This window comes from Gekko japonicus, unplaced genomic scaffold, assembly GCF_001447785.1.
Source record: "Gekko japonicus isolate JY-2015 unplaced genomic scaffold, Gekko_japonicus_V1.1 scaffold208, whole genome shotgun sequence".
Classification (NCBI taxonomy): Eukaryota; Metazoa; Chordata; class Lepidosauria; order Squamata; family Gekkonidae; genus Gekko; species Gekko japonicus.
This window is the reverse complement of record NW_015173680.1, coordinates 666,903-688,596: the sequence shown is the minus strand read 5'-3', so window position 1 is coordinate 688,596 and position 21,694 is coordinate 666,903. Positions and strand designations below refer to the sequence as shown.

Sequence of the window (21,694 nt, the reverse complement as noted above, 5' to 3'; positions counted from 1 at the left end):
AAGTCCAAAAGTCACAAACTCCCTGGATAGGGAAATGCAATACCTGGGCTTTTGTCTGCACCAAGTATCCCGGGCCCAGTGTTCTTTTGCTCAGCTTGACGTTTTTTCCTTTGTGCCAACTAGAACCAAAGTATAAAAGTGTTTGTAAAATGTGGAAATAGAGAAGTCAGTCAGCTGTGATAGGGAACCAGGTAGTTTGTATATGGCAGCATGGTCTCTGACATGCAGCCCCTGGCACTCAGCAGCAGACAGAAAGCCAACACACAAACTGCAGGAGGGGCTAGCAGAGGCTTGTGCGGCCCTTTAAGCTTGAGTACGGGGTCCACGGGTGCGCTTTGTCCTCCGAGTTGGGGATGAAGAACTCACAAACTCGAACTGCTTCTGGCGTTGGGGATTGTTGGGGAACGGCAACTGGCCTTGGTAGAGGCGCTTGATGAAGTGAGCCTCACGCTGGTTCTGCCGGCTCCGGGAGGCCTTGCGGGGCCGGCCCTTGCGAGTGAATGCCATGCACCAGCCTTCGTGACGGGCATTCTGGAAAGCAGTGTAGTTGTTCTCCAGAACGATCTCAGTGAAGACGCAGTCCTTGCTCTCTCCATTCATCTGGGGAGGTGGAAAAAGGAGACGTGATATCGTTGCAGGCTGGGTTTCAGAAGGTGGCTGATGCTGCACAACCAAAGAAAGCAGTTTTGAGGGCTTTCATTGGAGCAGAGCTGTGAACCACCTTCACCTTGGGCCCGTGACCAGCTGCTCCTTCTGTTGCTGCTCTGTACAGATTCTAGTCTGGCAAGTATACACTACAGACCGAATAGTAATTCTCTTCTCAAGGAGCCTGGGAAATTGTAGCTCCGAGGGCAATTTTCAGCACTCCTAAACTACAAGTCCCAAGATGCTCTGAACAATGAGAGGGAGGTATAAGACGTAATACAAGGGCTTTCACATGCACACTCAGACATGTGGAGTGATCCCATTTTGCAGTGTGTGACTATGACCCTTTGGGTGGGGCTTTTTTTAGTGAATTGGTATGCATTGTCCAGAAACAGTTCTAGCAGCGCACTGGTGCACATGCATGTGAAAAGCACCCAAGAGCACAGCATAGCTCTGCCCTGCATCCCATTAATCTTTGGAGCTAGGCCCAGTTCAAACGCCCTACCCATGGAGAACAGAGTTGCACTTACCTGTAACTGTTCATCGACATCTTCTGTGCAGACAAACATTGGGACTGCGCCCGTGCAGGCCAGCTGCAGACATTTTCTTTCTAGCTAAAAAAACTCAAGAGGGGGCGCCCTGCCCCTTTTGAAGCTGGTGCATGCGTGGGATTCCCTCCCAATGCACCATTTCCCTCAGTTCCTGCTAAGCTGCCGTGAGCCCCTTTTCATGGCACTTAGACCCTGCGAGAGCTCACGGCAGGGCAGGAGGAAGGGAATGTGTGTCTGCACAGAAGATGCCGATGAACAATAGTTACAGGTAAGTGCAACTCTGTTTTCATCTTCTGTCTTCTCGTGCAGCCCCACATTGGGACCATTAGTGAGCTATTCACCAGAGGAGGTAGGGTGAGTCTCTCACTGGAACAGAGCCTGCAGTACAGCCTTGCCCACATCTGCCTCTTTCCTCGCCTGAAGGTCTAAAGCATAGTGCTTCACAAACATGCCCTTTGTCGACAAGGTTGCTGCCCTGCAGATGTCCAACAGGGGAACTCATCAATTAAAAGCAGCGAACGATCCCTGCGCTCAAGTGGAGTGTGCTTTCACATCGAGGGGACATGGTTCTCTGGATGCCATGTAGTGGGAATGGATGGCAGCAACTACCCATCTGGACATGGACTGGGCTGAAGCAGCTTTGCCCTTTTTTGGGCCCCAATAACAAATACATAGTGCTTTGTTTTTACAAAATGGTTTGGTTCTACTTATATAGCAAAGGAGGGCCCGCCTAATATCGAGGGTATGTAGGGCCTTTTCCATTTCCGAATTTGGAGTGGGGAAAAAATATTTATTTGATTTATACCCTGCCCTCCCTCTCAAGGCAGGCTCAGGGCAGCTTACATAAAATGCATATATAAATACAATTAAAACCCATCATAAAAACAACCAAAAACCCTAAACAAATCAATTATCCTAAAGTGTTGGAACAATATTCAGATAAAGTGCGAGAGCAGAAATTTCAAGATTAAACAGTACTCCATAGGTGACAATCATGATGGTATTCCCACACCAGCTCTGTTGACCTACTTATTTATGCGGTGAGGGCATGCTAAAGGTGGTAAGACCAGGGCCACCACCCCCTATAGGGGGTGGTGCCAGGGCACAGGGCTGCTCCTCGGATGTTTTACGCGGCTCCTAATCGAATGCCTGGTGGAAGAGCTCCATAGGGCAATTTCTGTGCTAGGTGGAACTTGGAAACTACCTTAGGCAGGAAGTCTAAGCCCGGGTGTAATACAACCCTCACACTAAATACTTTGAGAAAAGGAGGATCAACCCTCAGAGCCGCCAATTCACTGACTCTTCTGGCTGATGTAATGGCCACTAAGAATTCTACCTTCCTTGTGAGTAAAGCTAAGGAGCAGAAAGCTAGAGGTTCGAAGGGTGGTTTCATCAGTCTGGCTAATACCAAAGGCAACGACCACTGAGGGATAATCCAGGGTGTAGGGGGAAAAACATTGGTCAGCCCCTTTAAAAACACTGAGCCAACTTATGGCCAAAAACACTACTTCCCTGCCACCTCCTCATGGAGATGGCAATGGCCACTAGGTGGGCCTTTACCGAAGACACTACTAAACCAGCCTGTGCTAACAACAACAGGTATTCCAACACTGATGCTAATGGGCAGGTAAAAGGGCACTCTCCCCTAGCAGACACCCAGGACTCAAAATGAGCCCATTTCCTGTCAGAAGAATATCTTGCAAAGGGTTCATGGGCCTGAAGCAAGATTATCTTTTACTCCTTGGGAGAAGGGGCACTCCATGGTGTCAAATGTAGCTGTGCTGCATCGTGGTGCACCAATGGACCATGCATCAGTAGGTCTGAGGTGGGGTGGGGGTGGGACAATATGCAGTCTGTGCCCACTAAGTGGAACAGCTTTAAGAACTAGATCTGGCAGGGCCAGAAGGGAGCTACTAGGATGCCATCCATCCACTCGGCCACCATCTTCCCTACAACTTTGCTTAGGAGAGGGAAGGGAGGAAATGCATGAAAGAGTGCGCCTGACCAAGGGATCTGGAATGCATCCCTCAGGGAAGTTGGGTCGCTGCCCGCTAGGGAGCAGAAGTCTAGTGCTTTGTTGGACTTGGCCATGACAAACAGGTCCTCCTGAGGATACCCCCGTGTGTCAAAAATCACCTTGATGTATCTGTGCTGGACAGACAATTTGTAGTTGGTCTGATAGACCCTGCTCAGTCTGTCTGCTTCTGTATTTGAAGTCCCTGCTACGTGGTTGGCCCTTGGAAGGGCTCCAATGCTCATAGCTATTTCCCAAACTGCTACTGCCCCCCAGGCAAAGCCTCCAGGAACCCATGCCTCCTTGTTTGTTGAAATAATATACTGTTGCGGTGTCCATTTGAATCAACACCCTCTTGCCCAAGAATATCTGAAAAAGAGGTAAGGGCAAATCTCACCACACGAAGTTCTAGGAGATTAATATGGGAAGTAGTCTGCATTGAAGGCCACCAACCCTGCACCGAAAAACCTTTACAATGGGCACCCCAACCCAACAGTGAAGCATCTGTGGTTAGAGTGACCTGGGGAACCCAGAAACCAAATTGGATCCCTGAAAACAGCCCACTTCACATTACCGTTCTAAACTGGATGTTATTTGTTGTTGGCCCAATTTTGAGTAAAGCTATACAGGAACAGGGGTTTCATACAGTGCATTTCCTTGCATTAATGAGCCGTTTCTGCAGCGCCATGGTCATTCTAAACAGTGGTGCTCCCCCCCCCCCTTTGTCACGGCGCAATTTCCCTCAGACTTTAAAAAAAGCTCTAAGGTGAGTGCTATAGTGCTAAACCGCTATAAAATTCAGTGCTATAGAGGCACCATTGAGATGCACTGACTCAATGGAGCTATAGTGCTCACCTTAGAACGTTAAAAAAAAAGTCCAAGGAAGTTTGCATGGTGAAAAAGGGTGGGGGGAAAAGCTGCATTGTAGGAAGTGCTATGGACATTTGAAACAGCACACCACAGTGATTCAGAAGTGCAATGAAGGGGTCGAAAATGGAGAAAAGCAGTTTCCCTCAAAAGTGGCTCAACCCATTGCAAGTGGGTTGTATGAACAGGTCAATAAATTCTGCTAGCAGCTGGTTACTAAAATGGGTCTGTCTGAAATGACAGAAAAAAATCCTTTAGCAGTCAGTTACTCAAATGGAATACAAAGGCAGTTTTGAAAATGGTCAACAAGTTATGTCATCTAGCCACCACTGCAGAGACCTAACCACCCCCCTAGGCATTGAAAACCAGTGTCTTGGGGCTTTTTTATTGGACTCATACCTCTTGACAAACCAGATTTGTAAGTTCCGCATGTGCAGCCTTGCAAATGGAACCACTGCAGAAGTTGAAGCCATAAACCCAACAGCTGTTGAACGGCCTTACTGGCTGCCAGCATTTTCTCACACAGCATAACACCATTGCCTTGATGCTTTTAGCCCTGCCTGTAGGCAAAAAGGCCCTCCCCATGATAGCATCAAGGGAGGAACCAATGAACTCAACTCACTGAGAGGGTTCAAGGTGAGACTTTTCCCAATTCACCATCAGACCTAACCTGCTACAGGTGGAAATGATGCAATGAATGTAGTCATTGGGGCCCCACAATAAGCCAATCGTCTAGGTATGGAAAAACAGAGCAACCCTATGTGTGGAGAGATGCACCACCACTATGGCTATATACTTGGTGAATATTCTCACGGCAGTAGCAAGACCGAATTGGAGGGATGTGTACTGGAACACCTCAGTGCCCTGCCTAAACCTTAAATACATCCTATGGGATTAGAGGGACAGTTCCTTGGGGCACTCAAGGAAGCAATGGTCCGCCCTCTCTTGAAAAAACCATCCTTAGATCCGTCCGATTTGGCCAACTATTGGCCGGTCTCTAACTTGCCCTATTTGGGCAAGTTGATTGAGAGGGCGGTGGCGACACAGCTGCAGGGCTTTCTGGATGACGCTTCCGTGCTCGACCCCTTTCAGTCTGGCTTCCGCCCGGGACACGGGACAGAGACGGTCCTGGTCGCCCTAGCTGACGACCTCCGAAGGCATCTGGATCAAGGCGGATCGGCAGTATTGCTGTTGTTAGATCTGTCGGCCGCATTTGACACGGTCGACCACCAGCTGCTAGCCCACCACCTCGCCGACGTGGGGATTCAGGGACTAGCCTTACAATAGCTGGTTTCCTTTCTCCAAGGTCAGGGACAAAGGGTGGCGCTGGGGGAACAGTGGTCCAGGAGACACCCGCTGGAATGCGGTGTGCCTCAAGGGGCCGTGCTGTCCCCCATGTTGTTTAATATCTATATGCGCCCCCTTGCCCAGATTGCCCGGAGGCAGGGGCTGGGGTGCCATCAGTATGCTGATGACACCCAGCTCTATCTGATGCTGGGCGGCCGGTCAGGATCCAGACCGGAGGACCTGGACGGGGCTTTGCAGGCTGTGGCGGGTTGGCTTAGACTGAGTCGACTGAGGCTGAATCCAGCGAAGACAGAGGTCCTGTGCTTGAGTCGGGGCGGTGTAGGGGCGGGGATCCCTCTTCCGTCCTTCGGGGGGGGGCACCATTGGTGCCAGCGCCGGAGGTGCGGAGTTTGGGCGTCCTCCTGGATTCCTCCCTTACCATGGAGGCCCAGGTGGCGGCCACTGCCAGGTCGGCCTTTTACCATCTTAGGCTGATCAGGCAGTTGGTCCCCTTCCTCAGCCGCGCTGACCTAGCAACAGTGATCCATGCGATGGTCACCTCGAGACTAGACTACTGTAACGCTCTCTACTTGGGGCTGCCCTTGTCTCGGATCTGGAAGCTGCAGCTGGTGCAGAATGCCGCAGCCAGGCTGTTGATGGATCTCCCTAGACGAGAGCACATCCAGCCTGTGCTGAGGACACTGCACTGGCTGCCTATAGCATACCGAGTCCGTTTCAAGGTGCTGGTTCTTACCTTTAAAGCCCTACATGGCCGGGGTCCAACATACCTTCGGGACCGCCTTTCCCCGTATATACTCGAGAGAGCACTACGGTCGGGGTCGCAAAATCTGTTGACCCTTCCTGGCCCGAGGGAGGCTAAGTTAGCCATTACCAGGGGCGGAGCCTTCTCAGTAGCGGCCCCTACCTGGTGGAACGAGCTCCCGGAGGAGATCAGGGCCCTGCGGGATCTGTTACAGTTCCGCAGGGCCTGTAAGACGGAGCTCTTCCGCCAGGCATTTAAGTAGGGGCCGCTGCTGTTATAGGCTCATGCTACTGCAGGTCACTGCAGAGTATTACAACTAATACGGCCTGTGGATTTAACAACTACACGGACTAATGATAGAAGCCATCTGTGGACACCAGGGCAATGGCAATTGATTCTGCAACTTACCATCGAAATGAATTTTAATCTGCCGCCTGCACTTTGTATTTATAATGTTTTATGGCATGTTGTATATTATGTATTTTAATGTAATTTGTGTTTTATTGGAAGCCGCCCTGAGCCAGCTTGCGGGGAGGGCGGGGTATAAATTTGAATAAATAAATAAATAAGTGGTAGCTGTACCACTGAACTTCTTAAAGCACCACTCACATACATGGTGCTTGCAAAATTGGTAATATTTAGGGCTAGCAAGTTCTAACTGCTGGATTATCAACCAAAAATGCCAGTAGATTAATCAGTGGGGCTATGAGTTAAGATCACATTGACTTATTAAGGTCACACAGAACAGGTATGAGATGTTTGTGACTTCTAACAATGAGCTTGTGTATACTAGATGGAGTTTGTCTTATGCTTCCTTCAAGACCTTTAGAACTCCACCATTTATTAACCTGTCAATTAATCGATCAGAATACAGATGATTAACAAATGAAAATGACTGAATCAGTCAACAGCCCTAGGAACCGTGACATTCATGATGATAGAGGGGGTGGCATTGCATTGCTCACTTTGCCAATGAGCTTCCCTTTCTTGTTCATGCAGATGTATGTCTCACTCTCAGCTCCTCTGATGCGCACTCGGCTCCCAAACGTGTCTGTTTCAACGATCAGCTTTGCTGCAAGCAGAACAAGAGAAATGAATCACTTGGCACATTGGCCCTGAAACTAAACATTTTGGGGTTTGAATGAGCTAGGGAAGCACCAACTATCAGCTCAGACAGCCACACTCCTGTAATACTGTGGTCAGTTACCCTTCCAAATGCAGAACTGAAGACTGTCAGTAAGTTTAGGGCTCTCTAGGGCAGTCTGCAGCTGTAAGAAGGATGAAGCAGAACTAGCAGTCACTGGCTGCCTTCTACCCTGAAACGTATAAGAACTGAAAGGAGCCAGCTGAGATGGTGAGACAGTGGAGACCGAGTAGGTATGCCAGAGAAGTGGGAAAGCTGGTGTGTTCCTGAGTTGTCAGGGAGAGGTGTATGTTAGAGGAGCTGAGGACGCTGTAGGCCTAGAAACCTTGGCTGAGGGCAGGCAGAGAGGGAGAAGGACATTGTGGCAGGAATATATATAGAACAATTTTTCAAAACCAATTTTCACAACACAAAGAGCAGTTGCTTCTTCACAGGCATTCCAAAGGCAAAGAGCTTTCTGAGCAGTATTGACTGACTGGGCAGAAATACTAAAGAGGATATTAGACATGGGGTGACAAGTGGTTGAAACCATTACAGCACATCTCACTACCATACTCTTGTGTGGTGTTGAGAGAGGCCAGGGCTAGACTTGGGAACCAACAGATCCATCTACTGCTGCCTCATGGCGGGGAGGGGTGTGGGGGCTACAGGCTGAATTGTCCCCTTGGAAGTGAAGTCTCCCTAGGCTCTTGAGTGGCTCCGTAATCTCTGGCAGGCCACTGTCTGGAAGGACTATAAAGACTTTACTTGGGCAAAAAAAGTGTCCACAGGATCTTCACATGACAGCTACCCATGGACCAAGAATGCATATGCCACTGTTTTCAGAGCAGACTGCACCCCTTGGAACAGAGCTATCTACCTACTTGGCCACCCTTAATGGTAACTAAAGTTCACCACCTGAGGTGGCTATTTTGCATTAACTCCAGGTAGGTCTATCCCTGACCTGTTTCCAACACCCACATATTTTTCCATTCAGGTTGCACAGGAGATGTCATGTGAAAGTTTCCTTGGCTAAGAAACCTTATAGGACCTCGTGTGCACTTTTCCAATACTAAGACCCACATCCCTCCCTCAGAGGTATTTTCCAGGCTCTCAGAAAGTCCCTCCAAAGGTGCACTCAAGCGTTGCCACCAGCTCCTTACCGAACTTGTTGCCATCTTCAGCTGTGGCAATGATCCTTTTGCCATTCACCTGGACATGCTTTCCACTGGTCCGGCTGTACAGCTGGTACTCCCTGATCTGCCTCCGACTCAGCTGGTCTGTCATGGCGCCCTGGTCCCTCACGTACTGGTTAAAATTAGGAGACGATTGATTCTCCCCCTTTGTTTACAAAGGGAAAAATAAAATCAATTTGCTTTGGACAGCCCTGCAGACATGGCCAGGAGGTGGGACTGGGAGCCAGCCAAGGCAAACAGGCAGGCATCCCACCCAGGCGGGAGACCTCATGGGCATATATTTGCAGTGCAAATGTCAGATCACATGAATATATTAAGTTGCATTATAATAAGGCAGACCACTACTCCAGCTGTCCACAGGAACTGGGAGAGGCTCTGCAGGGCTGTGGTTTTTCCTAATCCTGTTGCTTGAGATAGTTTTTTTTCACCAGAGATACCAAGGACCAAATCTGGGACCTTCTGCATGCTCTCACACCACAGCACAAATTCGTTACCCTTTAACAGTATGTTGTACTCACACACTGCTACAGAGGAGCAGTAAACTGGTGACATTTCCTTGTTGCAGTAATTGCAAGAATGTCTTTATGAGAACAATCAGAACCCAAACGGGCTGGACAAGAACATTACAGTGTGTGAAACAGGCAATCCATTTGATATTTTAGATATTTATTAGTACGGTCATTGACCAAATACATAAAAGAACCGAAAAAACATCAACCGGCAAAACATTAAAATGCATACAGAATATCAAACATTAAAATGTTAGGAATAAGAATAAAATATTATTAGATCATTAAAAATTCTATTTAAATACAGTATTCACTATCTAACTGCTAATAGCTTGTCTCCAGATTTTGATAGCCTGCATGGCAAATTTTGACAGGCAATTCAAATGGCACCACCTTTTCCATAAATGAAAACAAGGAAATTCTCCTAGAGAAAATGGGGAAGTTCCCCATGGAAAAGAACTGGAGATGTTTCAGACCACAAGGGTGATTTTGAGAAGCCTATATTAGCACTCAGGTCAACATCCTAGGTCCTTCTAGCGTGGTGCCCTACTTTAACATGAATGTATAGCTCCTGTTCCCATAGGTTTGCAGCAGTGCAGTCCAATGAGGACCATAAACCACAAAGTGGTACCACATTTTGGATTTCCCATTTAGAAGGAATTATTAATGTAGGGGAACTTTGCCCAATCCAATAAGTGCATCCTGAAGTGGTAGAATCCAATCTATCACTTCAACACTTAGCTATCTCATTTTTTTTGCAAATACAGACCAGGTCTAGTCAATGGCCTTCACCACATCTTGAGAATGTATAGCTGTATGAAGTTATGAAGAAAGGCTGTTTGTCCTGAACCTATCATAACCAATGCTCCCTCTAAGCTGAGGAGTCTTGCGAGCAAATATTGTACTTTCTGAGCTACTGGCATTAAAGCGATTTGGCTACTATATAAATTAGTTTGCTCTGGAGCCATCATTCTTGAGCTGGAGGGTAAGAAAATGTGTGAGCCGGAGGCTGTGAGCTAGCTCACACTAACTCAGTTTTGAGGGAACACTGATCACAACTACCAATTCAAAGTATTATCTGATATGGAGAAAAAATGTGTAGTTATTCTCTTCATACTGTTCATAATTTTGCAAACTTCAATCATGTCTCTCTGCACTCATCCTCTTCCTAGTCAAGAAGCTTTACAGAGATGAAATGGACCAGTCCCTTAATCATCTTAGCTGATTTCAGATTTCCCAGCACTATAATATTTCTTTTCAGGTGGAATTTCTTTTCTTTTCGGGGGCGGGGAATGGGCACACTTGCACACAGTACTTCAAATGCAGCCACATCCTAGACAAGGTCTGCTTCACAAGTGTGATCAGCCTGTCAGAATCTGCTTCACATAAACATGACAGCACTCAAGGAGCAGATTCCCATCACTTTGTGAAAAGACCCCATGGCAGCAGTTGGAAGAGAGTTTTAGCATTCTGTCTGGTCACTGACCTTGGGATTTCATGTCCTGAGACCTAAAGCAGAGCTGCAGAGTCATAGAGATGATCACATGTAGCGCTGAAATGAAATTTCACAGACATTCAAAACTGGCTGAACTTACAAAACCTCAGACTTGGAATTTTTCAAATTTTGATTGTAAAATCTGACTTAAGGTGAAGCAACTAAATCTTAAGCATTGCTGAGCATTTTTTTCCAAGGCATTAATGTTATGCATCAACTTGCCCAACTCGAGTCCTGTCACAGCATTTTAGACTTTCTGTCCTCCTCCTGAAACTATCCCAGACATGCTGCTTCATCAATTCTTCCTTCTGTTGCTATACTGCTCTCAAAATGGTCCCTAGCCTGAAAAACATCCAACTGTCCTCAACTAGAGCCAGGGCATTTTTGGCCCTGGCCCCGACCTGGTGGAACTCTCTGCCAAATGACATCTGTGCCCTGCTGGACCCTACACAGTTCTCCCTACAACTGTTTCCATCTAGCCTGGCACTTCTATCCCTTTCCTCTTCGCCCCCATGGGGGGAGATTGCAACCTGGTATATTTTCAGCATCATCTAAAATTGTTTTTTTTATCTGTTGTTTTACCCCTTTTAACTTGACCTGAAATCATGTCTGTTGGAATTGTTGTTCACCACCCTGAGCCATGTGCAAAACAGGGGAGAGCAGTTTATAAATAAAATTTATAAATAAATAAAATTAGGATCCTCTTTAATGTAAGCCTGCTCCACAACTTCAGACCACTGCTTCTTGTTCTATTCCTGACAGATACCGCAAACAATTGTCTCTACAAAGCAGACAGACAGTGTAAACTTAAGGTCAGTCTGCAAACTGCTTTTAGGATAGAAACGAAGTCCCATACTCATGTAACCTGGAGATATGCCAGCATAAAATGACTTAACTCTGCAGCCAATCATAGATCTCCTATGAACATTACAAACCAGAACACCCTCCCTGTCACAGATGATATAAGGCTATATTTCTAACCTCATGTCATGCACTTAGAAAACCTAAAGAGCACCATACAAAAAGGGAGCACACTGTACAAACAGCTACAGAGGAAAACAAAAAATGATGCAGCATATTGCTGTCTCTGCTTAGAGCCCTTTCAGAAATTCCACTGCATGACACAAACACTCACCTGGATCCTCCACTTCTCCAACAGGGGATGCCAGGGCAATGCATTCTACACAGGTAATTGGGGGAGGAGGAATCCCCTGCCTCAAACTCTGAGAGCTGCAAAGGTCTTCCCACCCAGGCAGCATGCACCTAATATGTACTGTACACATGAAGCTGCTTTATACTGAATCAGACCATCAGTCCATCAAAGTTATTACTGTCTACTCAGACTGGCAGTGGCTCTCCAGGGTCTTGGGTAGAGGTCTTTCACATGACCTACTACCTGATCTTTACTGGAAATGCCAGGGATTGAACCTGGGACCTTCTGTATGCCAAGGAGATGCTTCACCACCAAACTACAGTCCCTCTAACAATCCTTCTTCCCTTGACAGTTGTTGGCAATATATTAGCAGTACCTTAGCATCTAGTTGCTTTGCTATGTGTTTACCAACTCTGTGCTCTAGCGTGGTTCTTGCACCACTATAAGCTGCTTCACAGTCAACTGTTTGACTACCACAGCTGAACCTATCAGGGGCATGCACTGATGGAGCAGCTCTACCTGTGTTTTTCCTGGCAATGCAGCTTTCAAGGGACAGGAGCCTTGCAACTTCAAGGGGGAACAAGAGCCAGCCAAACTGAGCCTGGCTGAAAGACAGGGAAGATGTCCATCTCAAGTAACAGGAAGAAGGGGAGATGGAAGACTGGCAGCTTCAGAAGCAGGTAACTGACCACCTCCCTTTGTCACCTCCAGAGGGAGGCAGAGCCAGGGCCGGATTGGGCACAGGGAAGGAGAGTGGGGCCCAAGGTCAAATAAAAGGGAGGCTTTCCAGGCCAGGCAGGAAACAGGCTGCGCACACATGACCCAGGATCAAGGGCAAGTGAGTCAGCCAAGGGAAGGGCCGGGGTGTCCTAACTTCTCCTCTTTCCACTGGGGAAGCTGGCTGCGAAGCCCTCCTGACCCTAACCGGGATGGCAGAGCATGGGCATGCTGGGGTTGAGTACGGTGGGCCTCACAGGCAGACTCCTCAGGAGTCAAAAATCCCCCTGATATTACACTTCACATTGGTGTATGATAAACCATGCAGACTACAAGACAGGAAGGAAGGATAGAGAACACAGTTTGCTGGGATGAAAGGCAACAGGCAGCAGTAATTAGTCTTATGATTGCAGCAGTGGGGATGGGTACATGGGAGGATGTTAAGCAAAAAGACTGGACTCTGGATAGATAATAACCACAAGCAGGCATTCCCAGTTATTGGATATGACAGTGCAGAGCCTCAGCAGTACCTAGGGTATCTTCCAAGACTATTCTGTAGCTAGCCACATGATGGCTTGATATAATTCTATGGACGTGATGCATGCTAAAGCCTATGCTGTTCCACAGAACTATGCCTTTTCTGCCGGGATAAAGAGTTCAATACCAGGACCAATGGAGAGTTCCAAATGCTCCATTGTGTGTCTCTTTTTCCAGTTGTGTGCGAATTCTAGTCCTGATTCTTCCTTCTGTTTTGTTGCTGATCAGCTTGTTGGTAGCCAAAAGATGAGCTTTGCTTTATTCTTCCCACCACTACCTGTTGGTGGAATTTGAATGCCTCACTCTCATTTTGGAGGGAGCTACTGGGGAGGTGACAGGAATGTTTTCTGAGAACAGGTTCTCTTGTTCCTTCTCCTAATCTCTGTCACCCTTGCCTTGCACAAAGCTGTTCCTCTGAATATTATCTTCCCCTCTTTGGAGAAATGTTTTCCATGGGAGTTTGCTTTTGTTAAGGGTCAGGCGGGGTGTCACCTGACGCTGCCACCACTCTGGTTCCAGGCTCCTCCAAGAAGGCCCAGAGCACCCTCCCAGGCCTTTAGATCTCCCTTTTGACCGAATAAAAGTCATGAGGACCAGGCAGAGTGAACAATGAAAATAGTTTATTTTATAGGTCAAACAAACAAGGTGCAGAACAACAACAGTAAGCGGGTAAAAAGAAATCAAATACCCTAACGCGTCTAAATATATACTGTCCCTAGCTCACTATCAAGGGGCCTTAGACGACTCACCCTTCCCTCAGGATGAGGGTTTCTTCCCCACAGCAGCCTCAGTCCCCTCTGGCTCTGTTCCCTGGGAAGAAGAACAGCTTTCCCTCTTGTAAAGGTAAAGGTTCCCTTGCTCGAAAGCCAGTCAAATCCGACTCTAGGATTGCGGTGCTCATCTCCGTTTCAAAGCCGAAGAGCCAGCGCTGTCCAAAGACGTTTCAGTGGTCATGTGGCCGGCATGACTAAACACCAAGGCACATGGAACGCTGTTACCTTCCCACCGAAGTGGTACCTATTTACCTACTTGCAATTTCTTGCTTTCGAACTGCTAGGTTGGTACAAGGTTCCCTCTTGTACCAGTTCCTATATTCCCCAGCCCTCTACTTCCCTATTGGTCAAAATCGGCTCCAAAACTTCCCAAGGCCTTCTGGGGTTTGTAGGCCCAGCCTCCCTTACTGCTAGCCAGGCTCCCTGGGCCTAGTAGGCCTCTGGTGGCACAGGCCAGATCATGGCAAAAAAACCCCCCCCCCACTAGACCAAATCATGGGGTCCAGCCCCGGATCCCCATAGATGCGGTCTGCACAGAAGATTTGGGCTGTCAGGTTTGCCCTTTCTTTCTTTCTTTTTTTTTTTGTGGTTTGCCCTTTCAACTCACTCAACATTAACATATAAAAACAATAATAAAACAGTAAAACAGTATTCTGATCAACATACAACGTCAGGTTAATGCACTGCAGATCCTTCTGGGTCAAAACTCTTCTCTAATGTCTCATTATCAGTAGTAGCAAGGCTTTTGCTGGGAGTAAGTTCTAAATTGGGTCTGAACCCTGCCATTGAGTTCAGAGGTTTTGGACATTCTGCTTTTGTGTTGGCTTCTATATCCTGTAACCTATACAGTTCGTTTTGTCTCAAAAAGTCTGAATTAAGCCGCTGAAGTTCATGAAAAAGCTCAATTAGAACATGAAGGCGAGCTTTGTTATGAGATATCAATGTAGCTACATCAGAATAAATGGTGTCTCTCAAAGCTTCAAACACAGAAAGATCACTGCCTGTTTCTGGTTTGAATGTTTTTGTCACAGTAGTAGGATCCACTGGATCTGGCATGCTACTAGAGCTCTCCAGAGAGTCTTTATCAAATTCTCTTCTCCTGCTGTTGTCAGGTTGACTTTTGTGACTAACACTAATGGAATGTTATACTGGCACTGCAAACTCAGTCTTGAGGAACAACTGGCTCTCATTTCCTCCACTCCGATGGTCATTTACTAAAGCCGGCTTACTGTTCTCTGCTTCCTCTTCAGGCTGCTTCACAACTCTCAGTTTTTCTGCTCCAGCTGTGGAACTACTTTCCAAGGACTTTGGAAATGCCATATCTTCAGTTTTCCCAGTAGTGTTAGGTTCTAGGGGTGGTTGCTGATGCTGTTGTTCACTGGTTTGAGCAGCATAGTTGTGTGGAAAGTCACCCAAACCAGATGGGATCATAGAATCAAAGTTGATATGGACTTCTTCCATGCTGGCGTCCTCCTCTTGATCCTTCTGGAATGCAGTTGGAGTCACTGGAGGAGACTCTACCACCATTGGCTCTGCAACAGGGTCTGGAGAAGTTGCCGGGGTGTGCTCACCTTGCTGCTGCTTCTCAGACCGACGACGGGTTAACACCTATGTAGACATTGGTTTTCTGACTAGGCTCCCTCAGGGACATCTTTAAAGTCATTTAAGAACTGCTGGTAGACATCGATTTGCCGGCTGGGTTGCTCAGGAATATCTTCAAAGTCCTTTAAGAACTGCACATAGACATCTGCCTCTGGATTGGCCTCCTTTTCTGCCATCTCAGGTTCATTGGGTTCCACAGTCATCTGCTCCGCTAAATCTTCCCCCACAAACATGGCTACCGGGGTATAATCATGCACAGCTACCTTCCACGATCCAGCCTTCCTTATACAGAGGATATTTCCTTCTATCCCCTTGTACGGCAGCATCTGGAGGAAGTGAAGGTGGGCCTCAAATATGCCATTTCAAGCTTGTATGCCATCTTCATTCTCTCCCTTTCTAGCTCCATCCTAGCTGCAGTCTTTCTCCTCTCTCTGCAGCCTTTCTTCTTCCATCTCCATCCTAGCTGCAGCCTCTTTCTCCTCTCTCTGCAGCTTTTCTCTTTCCATCTTCATCCTAGCTGCAGTCTCCTCTTTCTGCAGCCTTGCTTTCTCTAACTCAAGCTCTGCCTGCTTAAGTTGCAGCTGGAGACGTAAGGTCTCTACACTCAGGGATGCCATTGTTTTCTCTGTTGTGTCCTCCACCGACATGAGACCTGCAGCCCCTATTCGGGTCTTGCGTCTGGCAACAGGCGTGTCCTCTGATTTTTCTTTCCCAGATCGGAGGAACATGCACTATCTAACTCTGCCTCACTATCCAGTTGACCCGACAACTAGAACATAAACAAAACCTTTTCACCACACCTTATCAGACCCTTACTTGGTCTTGCAAGTACCTTCAAACAATGGGGCTTCCTTAAGACCAAAAGCAAAACAACAACAACAACAAAAACAAAACAAACAAACAAAAAATCTGCCAAGGCCAAATGGCACTCTGCCTCACCAGGGTCCAAAATTAGTCCATCCCACCGATACAGCCACCATGTCACAGCTCAGGTGGGGTGTCACCAGACACTGCCACCACTCTGGTTCCAGGCTCCTCTGAGCCCAGAGCACCCTCCCAGGCCTTTAGACCTCCCTTTTGGCTGAATAATAAGCGTGAGGACCAGGGAGAGTGAACAATGAAAATAGTTTATTTTATAGGAGGTCAAACAAACAAGGTGCAGAATAACAACAGTAAGCGGGTAAAAAGAAAAGAAATCAAATGCCCTAATGTGTCTAAATATATATTGTCCCTACCTCACTATCAAGTGGCCTTAGACTCACCCTTCCCTCAGGATGAGGGTTTCCTCCCCACAGCAGCCTCAGTCCCTTCTGGCTCTGTTCCCTGGGAAGAAGAACAGCTTTCCCTCTTGTACTAGTTCCTATAATCCCCAGCCCTATTCTTCCGTATTGGTCAAAATTGGTGCCAAAACTTCTCAAGGCCTTCTGGGGTTTGTAGGCCCAGCCTCCCTTACTGCTAGCCAGGCTCCCTGGCCCTAGTAGGCCTCTGGTGGCACAACCCAGATCATGACAGCTCTGCTGAGTGAGCTGTGGAATGGTTAGTGGCCACGTTTCCTTCCCTCCCTCTGTGTCTGCCTGTCAAGAGGTTATGTATTTGCAGGAGTGGATCTGAACCTCTATACACAGCACTTTCAGGAGAAGGATAGTTACAGGGCTCCTGCCCCTAGTTTCAGAAAAGTGGGCATTGCAGTTCTAGTTGGCAAATGTTTCTCACCTTGAAACAGCTCCTGCCAGAGGAACAAGTAAGCTACGAGCCTCCCTGAGGTACAGGCCTAATGACAGGGAAGGAAGTAAATGTGGCTCTTTTGGTTGATGGTAACTGTGGATGTGGTTCTCTATGAGCTGTGGAGTGAATACCACTGATCTATGGGGATGGAGAAAGGGAAGAGAAAACATTTTCACCCTTTCTCATAATATTAGAACTCTGGGGCACCAAGTGAAGTTCATGGGCAATAGATTTAGGATGGACAAAAGGTAGTACTTCTTTACTTAATGAGTAATCAAATGGTGGCATTCACCACCAGTGGGGTGTAGTGATAGCCACCAGCACAGGTAGAACTATAAAAGGTTAGACAGATTCAGTGGCCTCAGCCATGATGACTAAAGAAAACCTCCATATACCATGGAAACAAATCAATGTTAGGAGGCAGCATCAGAGAAAGGCCTTGGCCTCTATGCCTTGCCTTTTGGTCCTTCAGGACAACTGGCTGGTCACTGTGTGACACAGCTGGACTAGATAGACCACTCTCTGATCCAGCAAGGCACCTGTTATGTTCAAAATAGAAAGCACAACTGAGACAACAGCAGTCGTGGCTTTGCCCTTACTGATCCAAGGGAACAAATCCATTCATGGATAGTTATATCTTGCCTTGGTGCCCTTGATGGAAGCAGTTCTGTTGCAAGACACAACAGAATAGATTCAGCAGCATTTAAGTCCCACATACACATTTTATTGAAAATTGTGTCCCCCCCCCCCCAAATCACTTGGAAGATAAAATTCACAAGCAATTTCTCCTGCCTCGAACTTTGCAAGGTACTTCAACATTATTGCCTTAAAACTGATCCACTTCAGATAAATGATCTTTGCTTGCTCACTTAAAATCAAATCCTAAAATCAAAATTTGAAAATGAGAAAAGCAACAAGTCTGAGCAAAATTTCATTTCAGCCCTCAAACAAACTCCAGCAGAACAATGGCTTCCCTCAAGCATGTTAGCTTGGCTATTCCATGCTCTATAGGTTTGAGACACAGAGAGAACTCCAATGCTAAGCAAAGGTTTTCAAGCTGGGGGGATCATTGTGGGTGGCCAAATCAAACAACGCTGAAAAGGCATGCGTGTGTGTCTCGTTTTGTATGCAGGCAGACCCATTTCTTGGCCTTGGTGCAGGCTACTGCACAAAGCAATCGCATATATGCTCCAGTTGTCTGGGGTGTAGAGAGCTTCCTCTGCCATACTGCCTTTAGCAGTAGCATGGAAGTTCAGTTCCGCACAGAGTTGCAGGATTCCTGTTTTACTCAGGACAGGAGTAAAATGACTCTTCAACACTCGTTGGAAGCAAAAACTCATGGGCGTATGCTTCTGTACTCCACTTGCCTCAAACTACTGCTGAGTGCTGCAACACTATGGCCAGCACAGCATGTGAACACTCATTCATATTGGCACAAACACTCTGAAAGGTTCCATGCAGCGCCACCGACCAGAATGGCTCAAGAGTACTGGCGCTGTGGCAGAAAAGTGAACTTGCAATAAACATAAGTCACAGCCTAGAAGGGGAAGTCTCTTGTGCAATAACTTGATAGAAGAGATTCCCCCCCCCCAAATATCATGCCCTGTGCCTGTCTCTTTAACAGCATTCAAAAATCCCTGTCTGTGGTCACTTCAGTGTGCTTCCTGCAAGAGCCATCTTTGGGGGTTGATCTGCTTCTTACTGCTTTCTGGCAAGCATTCACTTCATTCATAATCTCAGGTCTAGTCCTACTTTTCCCTATTCAGCTCTGCAACATTGTTGAGAAGCATCCTCTTGTTCCAGCACACACAGAGAAAGCATTTCCCCCCAACTCTTCCTAACAAAGGGGACGAGGGGTCTAGCCAAGAAAGGGGCAGAATTCTTTCTCTGCGGTCTTTCCAGACCGCCAGCATGTCGGCACGGGAAGAACGGCTGCTCAGTGGTCCCAGAGACAGCTGCCCATCACGCAGCAGCTCAAGCATGGCTCAAGCCTTTGCCAGGCTGCCCACCATCAATGTGGAGGGGACGGTCCACAGCTTCTCTGGAGAAGGGGGCAAGGGGAGCAGGCCGTGACGCCATTGTGCTCCTTCCAATTTCACTCTAGACTGTATTGCAGATCTTTTTGTGTCTGCCAGGGACTTTTGAAGGGTTTGCTTTAGAGTGGTGTGTGTGTGTGTGGGGCTATCAGAGGCTGTTTCCATTTTGCTTTCAAAGTAAAAACACATTTACCTTAGAAAGGTTCCACATACTTGTGGAAAAAATAGCATTATCTGCCTTGCTGGCAAAGTTACACTACTTCCTTTCTCTTTTAAACACTAGGTGATGGAAGTCAATTTTCATACTGCCCCTTTTCAACAACATGCTAGTTAAAAGGGGCTTGCATCTTTAAAAGTTATGGAGAAGGTGACAATGGCTAAAGATTTGGTTCTCTTTTTTTTGGCTGAGTAACATTCCCTGCTTTAAGAAGAGAAGCAAGGACATGAATTGCTCTGTTCGAAGGCTAAAGTGAGCAAGGGAACATATATGAGTCCCATGGACACAAAGGCCACAATCCTGGACACATTTCCTGTTGAAAACCTCCAACAGTGTGCACAAGGATAAAATGCTGGCCTGCCAGCTTTAAGGATTGCTGGATGCTTATGAAATGCTTTGAGCATCTGAACCATGTCAATCACATGCAATTAATATTTACTAGTTGCAGTATTACAAAGAACCTTTGCCATACTATATGCATTATATGGGCCATCCTGCAAATCCACTGAACTTCACACATATCGTACTCAGCCCCTTTATAACCATGTAAAGCAAAATAGTTACCTCACTTTTTGAACATTAAATAAAGTAGTACTAACATTTTTCCCTTCTGAAAGTTCAAGCATGCTACTAATAATTTGTACAGAAGTATTACCTGGCTGAAGTCTGACAACTCTTACATCAGTGTGGCACAGCAAGAACATATATTAGTCTAAAGTAGCAAAGTGATTCTGCTATCCCAGAAGGACTGATCCAAATGGACTGAACCAGGGTTATTTACCAGGTGCCTATCATTGCCTTACTATTTTACATAATAGCTACAAAGCAAGGGCCACTTCTTATATTAGCGCATTTCTTTTCAAACAATACACAAACACAGACAATGCCCTTCATTTCACCAGCTTTATAGTAGAAAGAGGTGGCAGTGAACCACTGCTTTACAGTGCAATCCTAAACCAAGTTACACCCTTCTAAATCCACTGGTCAATGGAGTTGAAGGGTGTAATATCGCTTAGGACTGCATTGTTAGTTTCCAAAACAGACAGTGATTTTCAGTCCACATACTAACTACAGAATTGAGACTTTATATGCCTATTTTCAAAAAGAACAGAGTAGCAACCCCCAAATGCATAATTATCTATCAACATTATTAACAACAGCATATGATTAACATACCTGGGTTTGACAGGAAAGCACTAGCAGCTGGAAACATCTGCATGTGGAAACAAAAAGAAAAAACATGCAAGGGTTTTTGTTTGGAGCATTGCTTCTTTCTGATGAACCAAACATAACTGAATAATGGCAAAAATAATGACTGAACCTCTTTGCAAAAGACTGGCACATGCCTATCTGAGTGGCAGGCAGGGGCAACGCTTACATGGAAAACATCTGAAGGCTTAAAGGCAGCATACTGGAAGGTACCGCTTGTCAAGAAGGAAAGAAGAGAAATTCATGAAAGTAAAGCACTCAGCTTTTTCAGTCGTCTCACTGGCGGGGTGATGAGCTTGTATGCCTGATCATTTCCAGGGCAAAAGCTCTGTCCCAAGCAAAACGCTTAAAAAGATTTTTAAAAACCTCCCACTTCTTGGATAGCCCAGGTATGATTTATAAAGGCCCTGAAACAAAACCAATAGCACAGCTTAGATGAGATCCAGCCTGTTTTCCTTTTCTTTTCATCTCCTTGCTGCGCTTGAGGATTTGTCTTCAGTAGTTCTGTCACCTCTCGCCCCCACCTCCACGCAACAACATGATCCTTTCCTCTCTCTTCAGTTTTCTTCTGTAGCCTGGCAGCAGCTCCCTCCAACACAACAGGAGGCTTCAGGGCACCAGGAGCTCTCAAAAACTGCCAGGATCCCACAAGCCAAAGAGACAGCCACTTCTAGCATAACGTGGCCAAGGTCAGCCTTGCAGGACTCGATGCTCGGAGGGGCAGAACCTTCTTTATTGTGTCCCTACAAGCCATTCAGCAGCTGGAGAAAAAAAGGAACCTCCACCTAGCAGGGAGGGAGGAGGGACAGAGGGAGGGAATTGACAGGCCCGGGAGGGGTGGCTGCAGGACTTCCCCACGTGTGTAGCACCATCGTCCCCCAGACAGAGAAAGCCCGCGGCTCGATTTAAACGTGGCGCTGGTGACCCGTGCGACTTTGTCGTCGCGCAGCGGCTGGTTCACAGTGGGTTGCTTGCTACACATCCAAAGCCCGGTCAAGTGCTTTCGCCTCAGCCGGCGTTTCCTTTAAACCAAACCTATGAGGAGGAGGAGGTGGTGCCTTTGGAGCAGAGGGCCGCGGCCCAGAGAGCTTATGCTGGAACTGACTTAGGGGCGCTTACCTAGGGCTACTTGACTGGAGCGACCTCGCCCCTCGCCGCACCGCCCTCTCAGCTGCCAGGCGACAAGCGGGAACCCAATAACCGCCCCCAAATCTCTCTCAGCGCAGCTTCCCAGTCGATGAGCGTTGGGGGGGGGGGGGGAAGAGGGGCGGGCCC

The 21,694-nt window shown here is 47.2% G+C and overlaps 1 protein-coding gene across 1 annotated transcript; it reads right to left on the bottom strand.

Annotated features, from left to right (window-relative positions):
* Positions 1 to 303: 303 nt before the first annotated feature.
* FGF17 (fibroblast growth factor 17) lies at positions 304 to 15,157 on the bottom strand. Its single transcript, XM_015422996.1, has 4 exons — positions 14,780 to 15,157; positions 8,414 to 8,591; positions 7,093 to 7,199; positions 304 to 600 (listed from the first exon to the last, which is right to left on the bottom strand). The coding sequence occupies exons 1-4, from the start codon at positions 15,155 to 15,157 to the stop codon at positions 304 to 306; spliced, it is 960 nt and encodes a 319-aa protein (XP_015278482.1).
* Between the last annotated feature and the right edge of the window lie 6,537 nt (positions 15,158 to 21,694).

What these genes read in the sequence shown, in the direction of transcription:
- FGF17 (XM_015422996.1), bottom strand. Translation starts at nt 15,157, where the DNA reads ATGGTGGTAGAGTCTCCTCCAGTGACTCCAACTGCATTCCAGAAGGAT. An exon ending in TGAAGATGGCAACAAGTTCG is followed by an intron (nt 7,200 to 8,413) that starts GTAAGGAGCTGG and finishes TTCTGCTTGCAG; the next exon opens with CAAAGCTGATCGTTGAAACA. An exon ending in AAGGGAAGCTCATTGGCAAA is followed by an intron (nt 601 to 7,092) that starts GTGAGCAATGCA and finishes CCACCTCCCCAG; the next exon opens with ATGAATGGAGAGAGCAAGGA.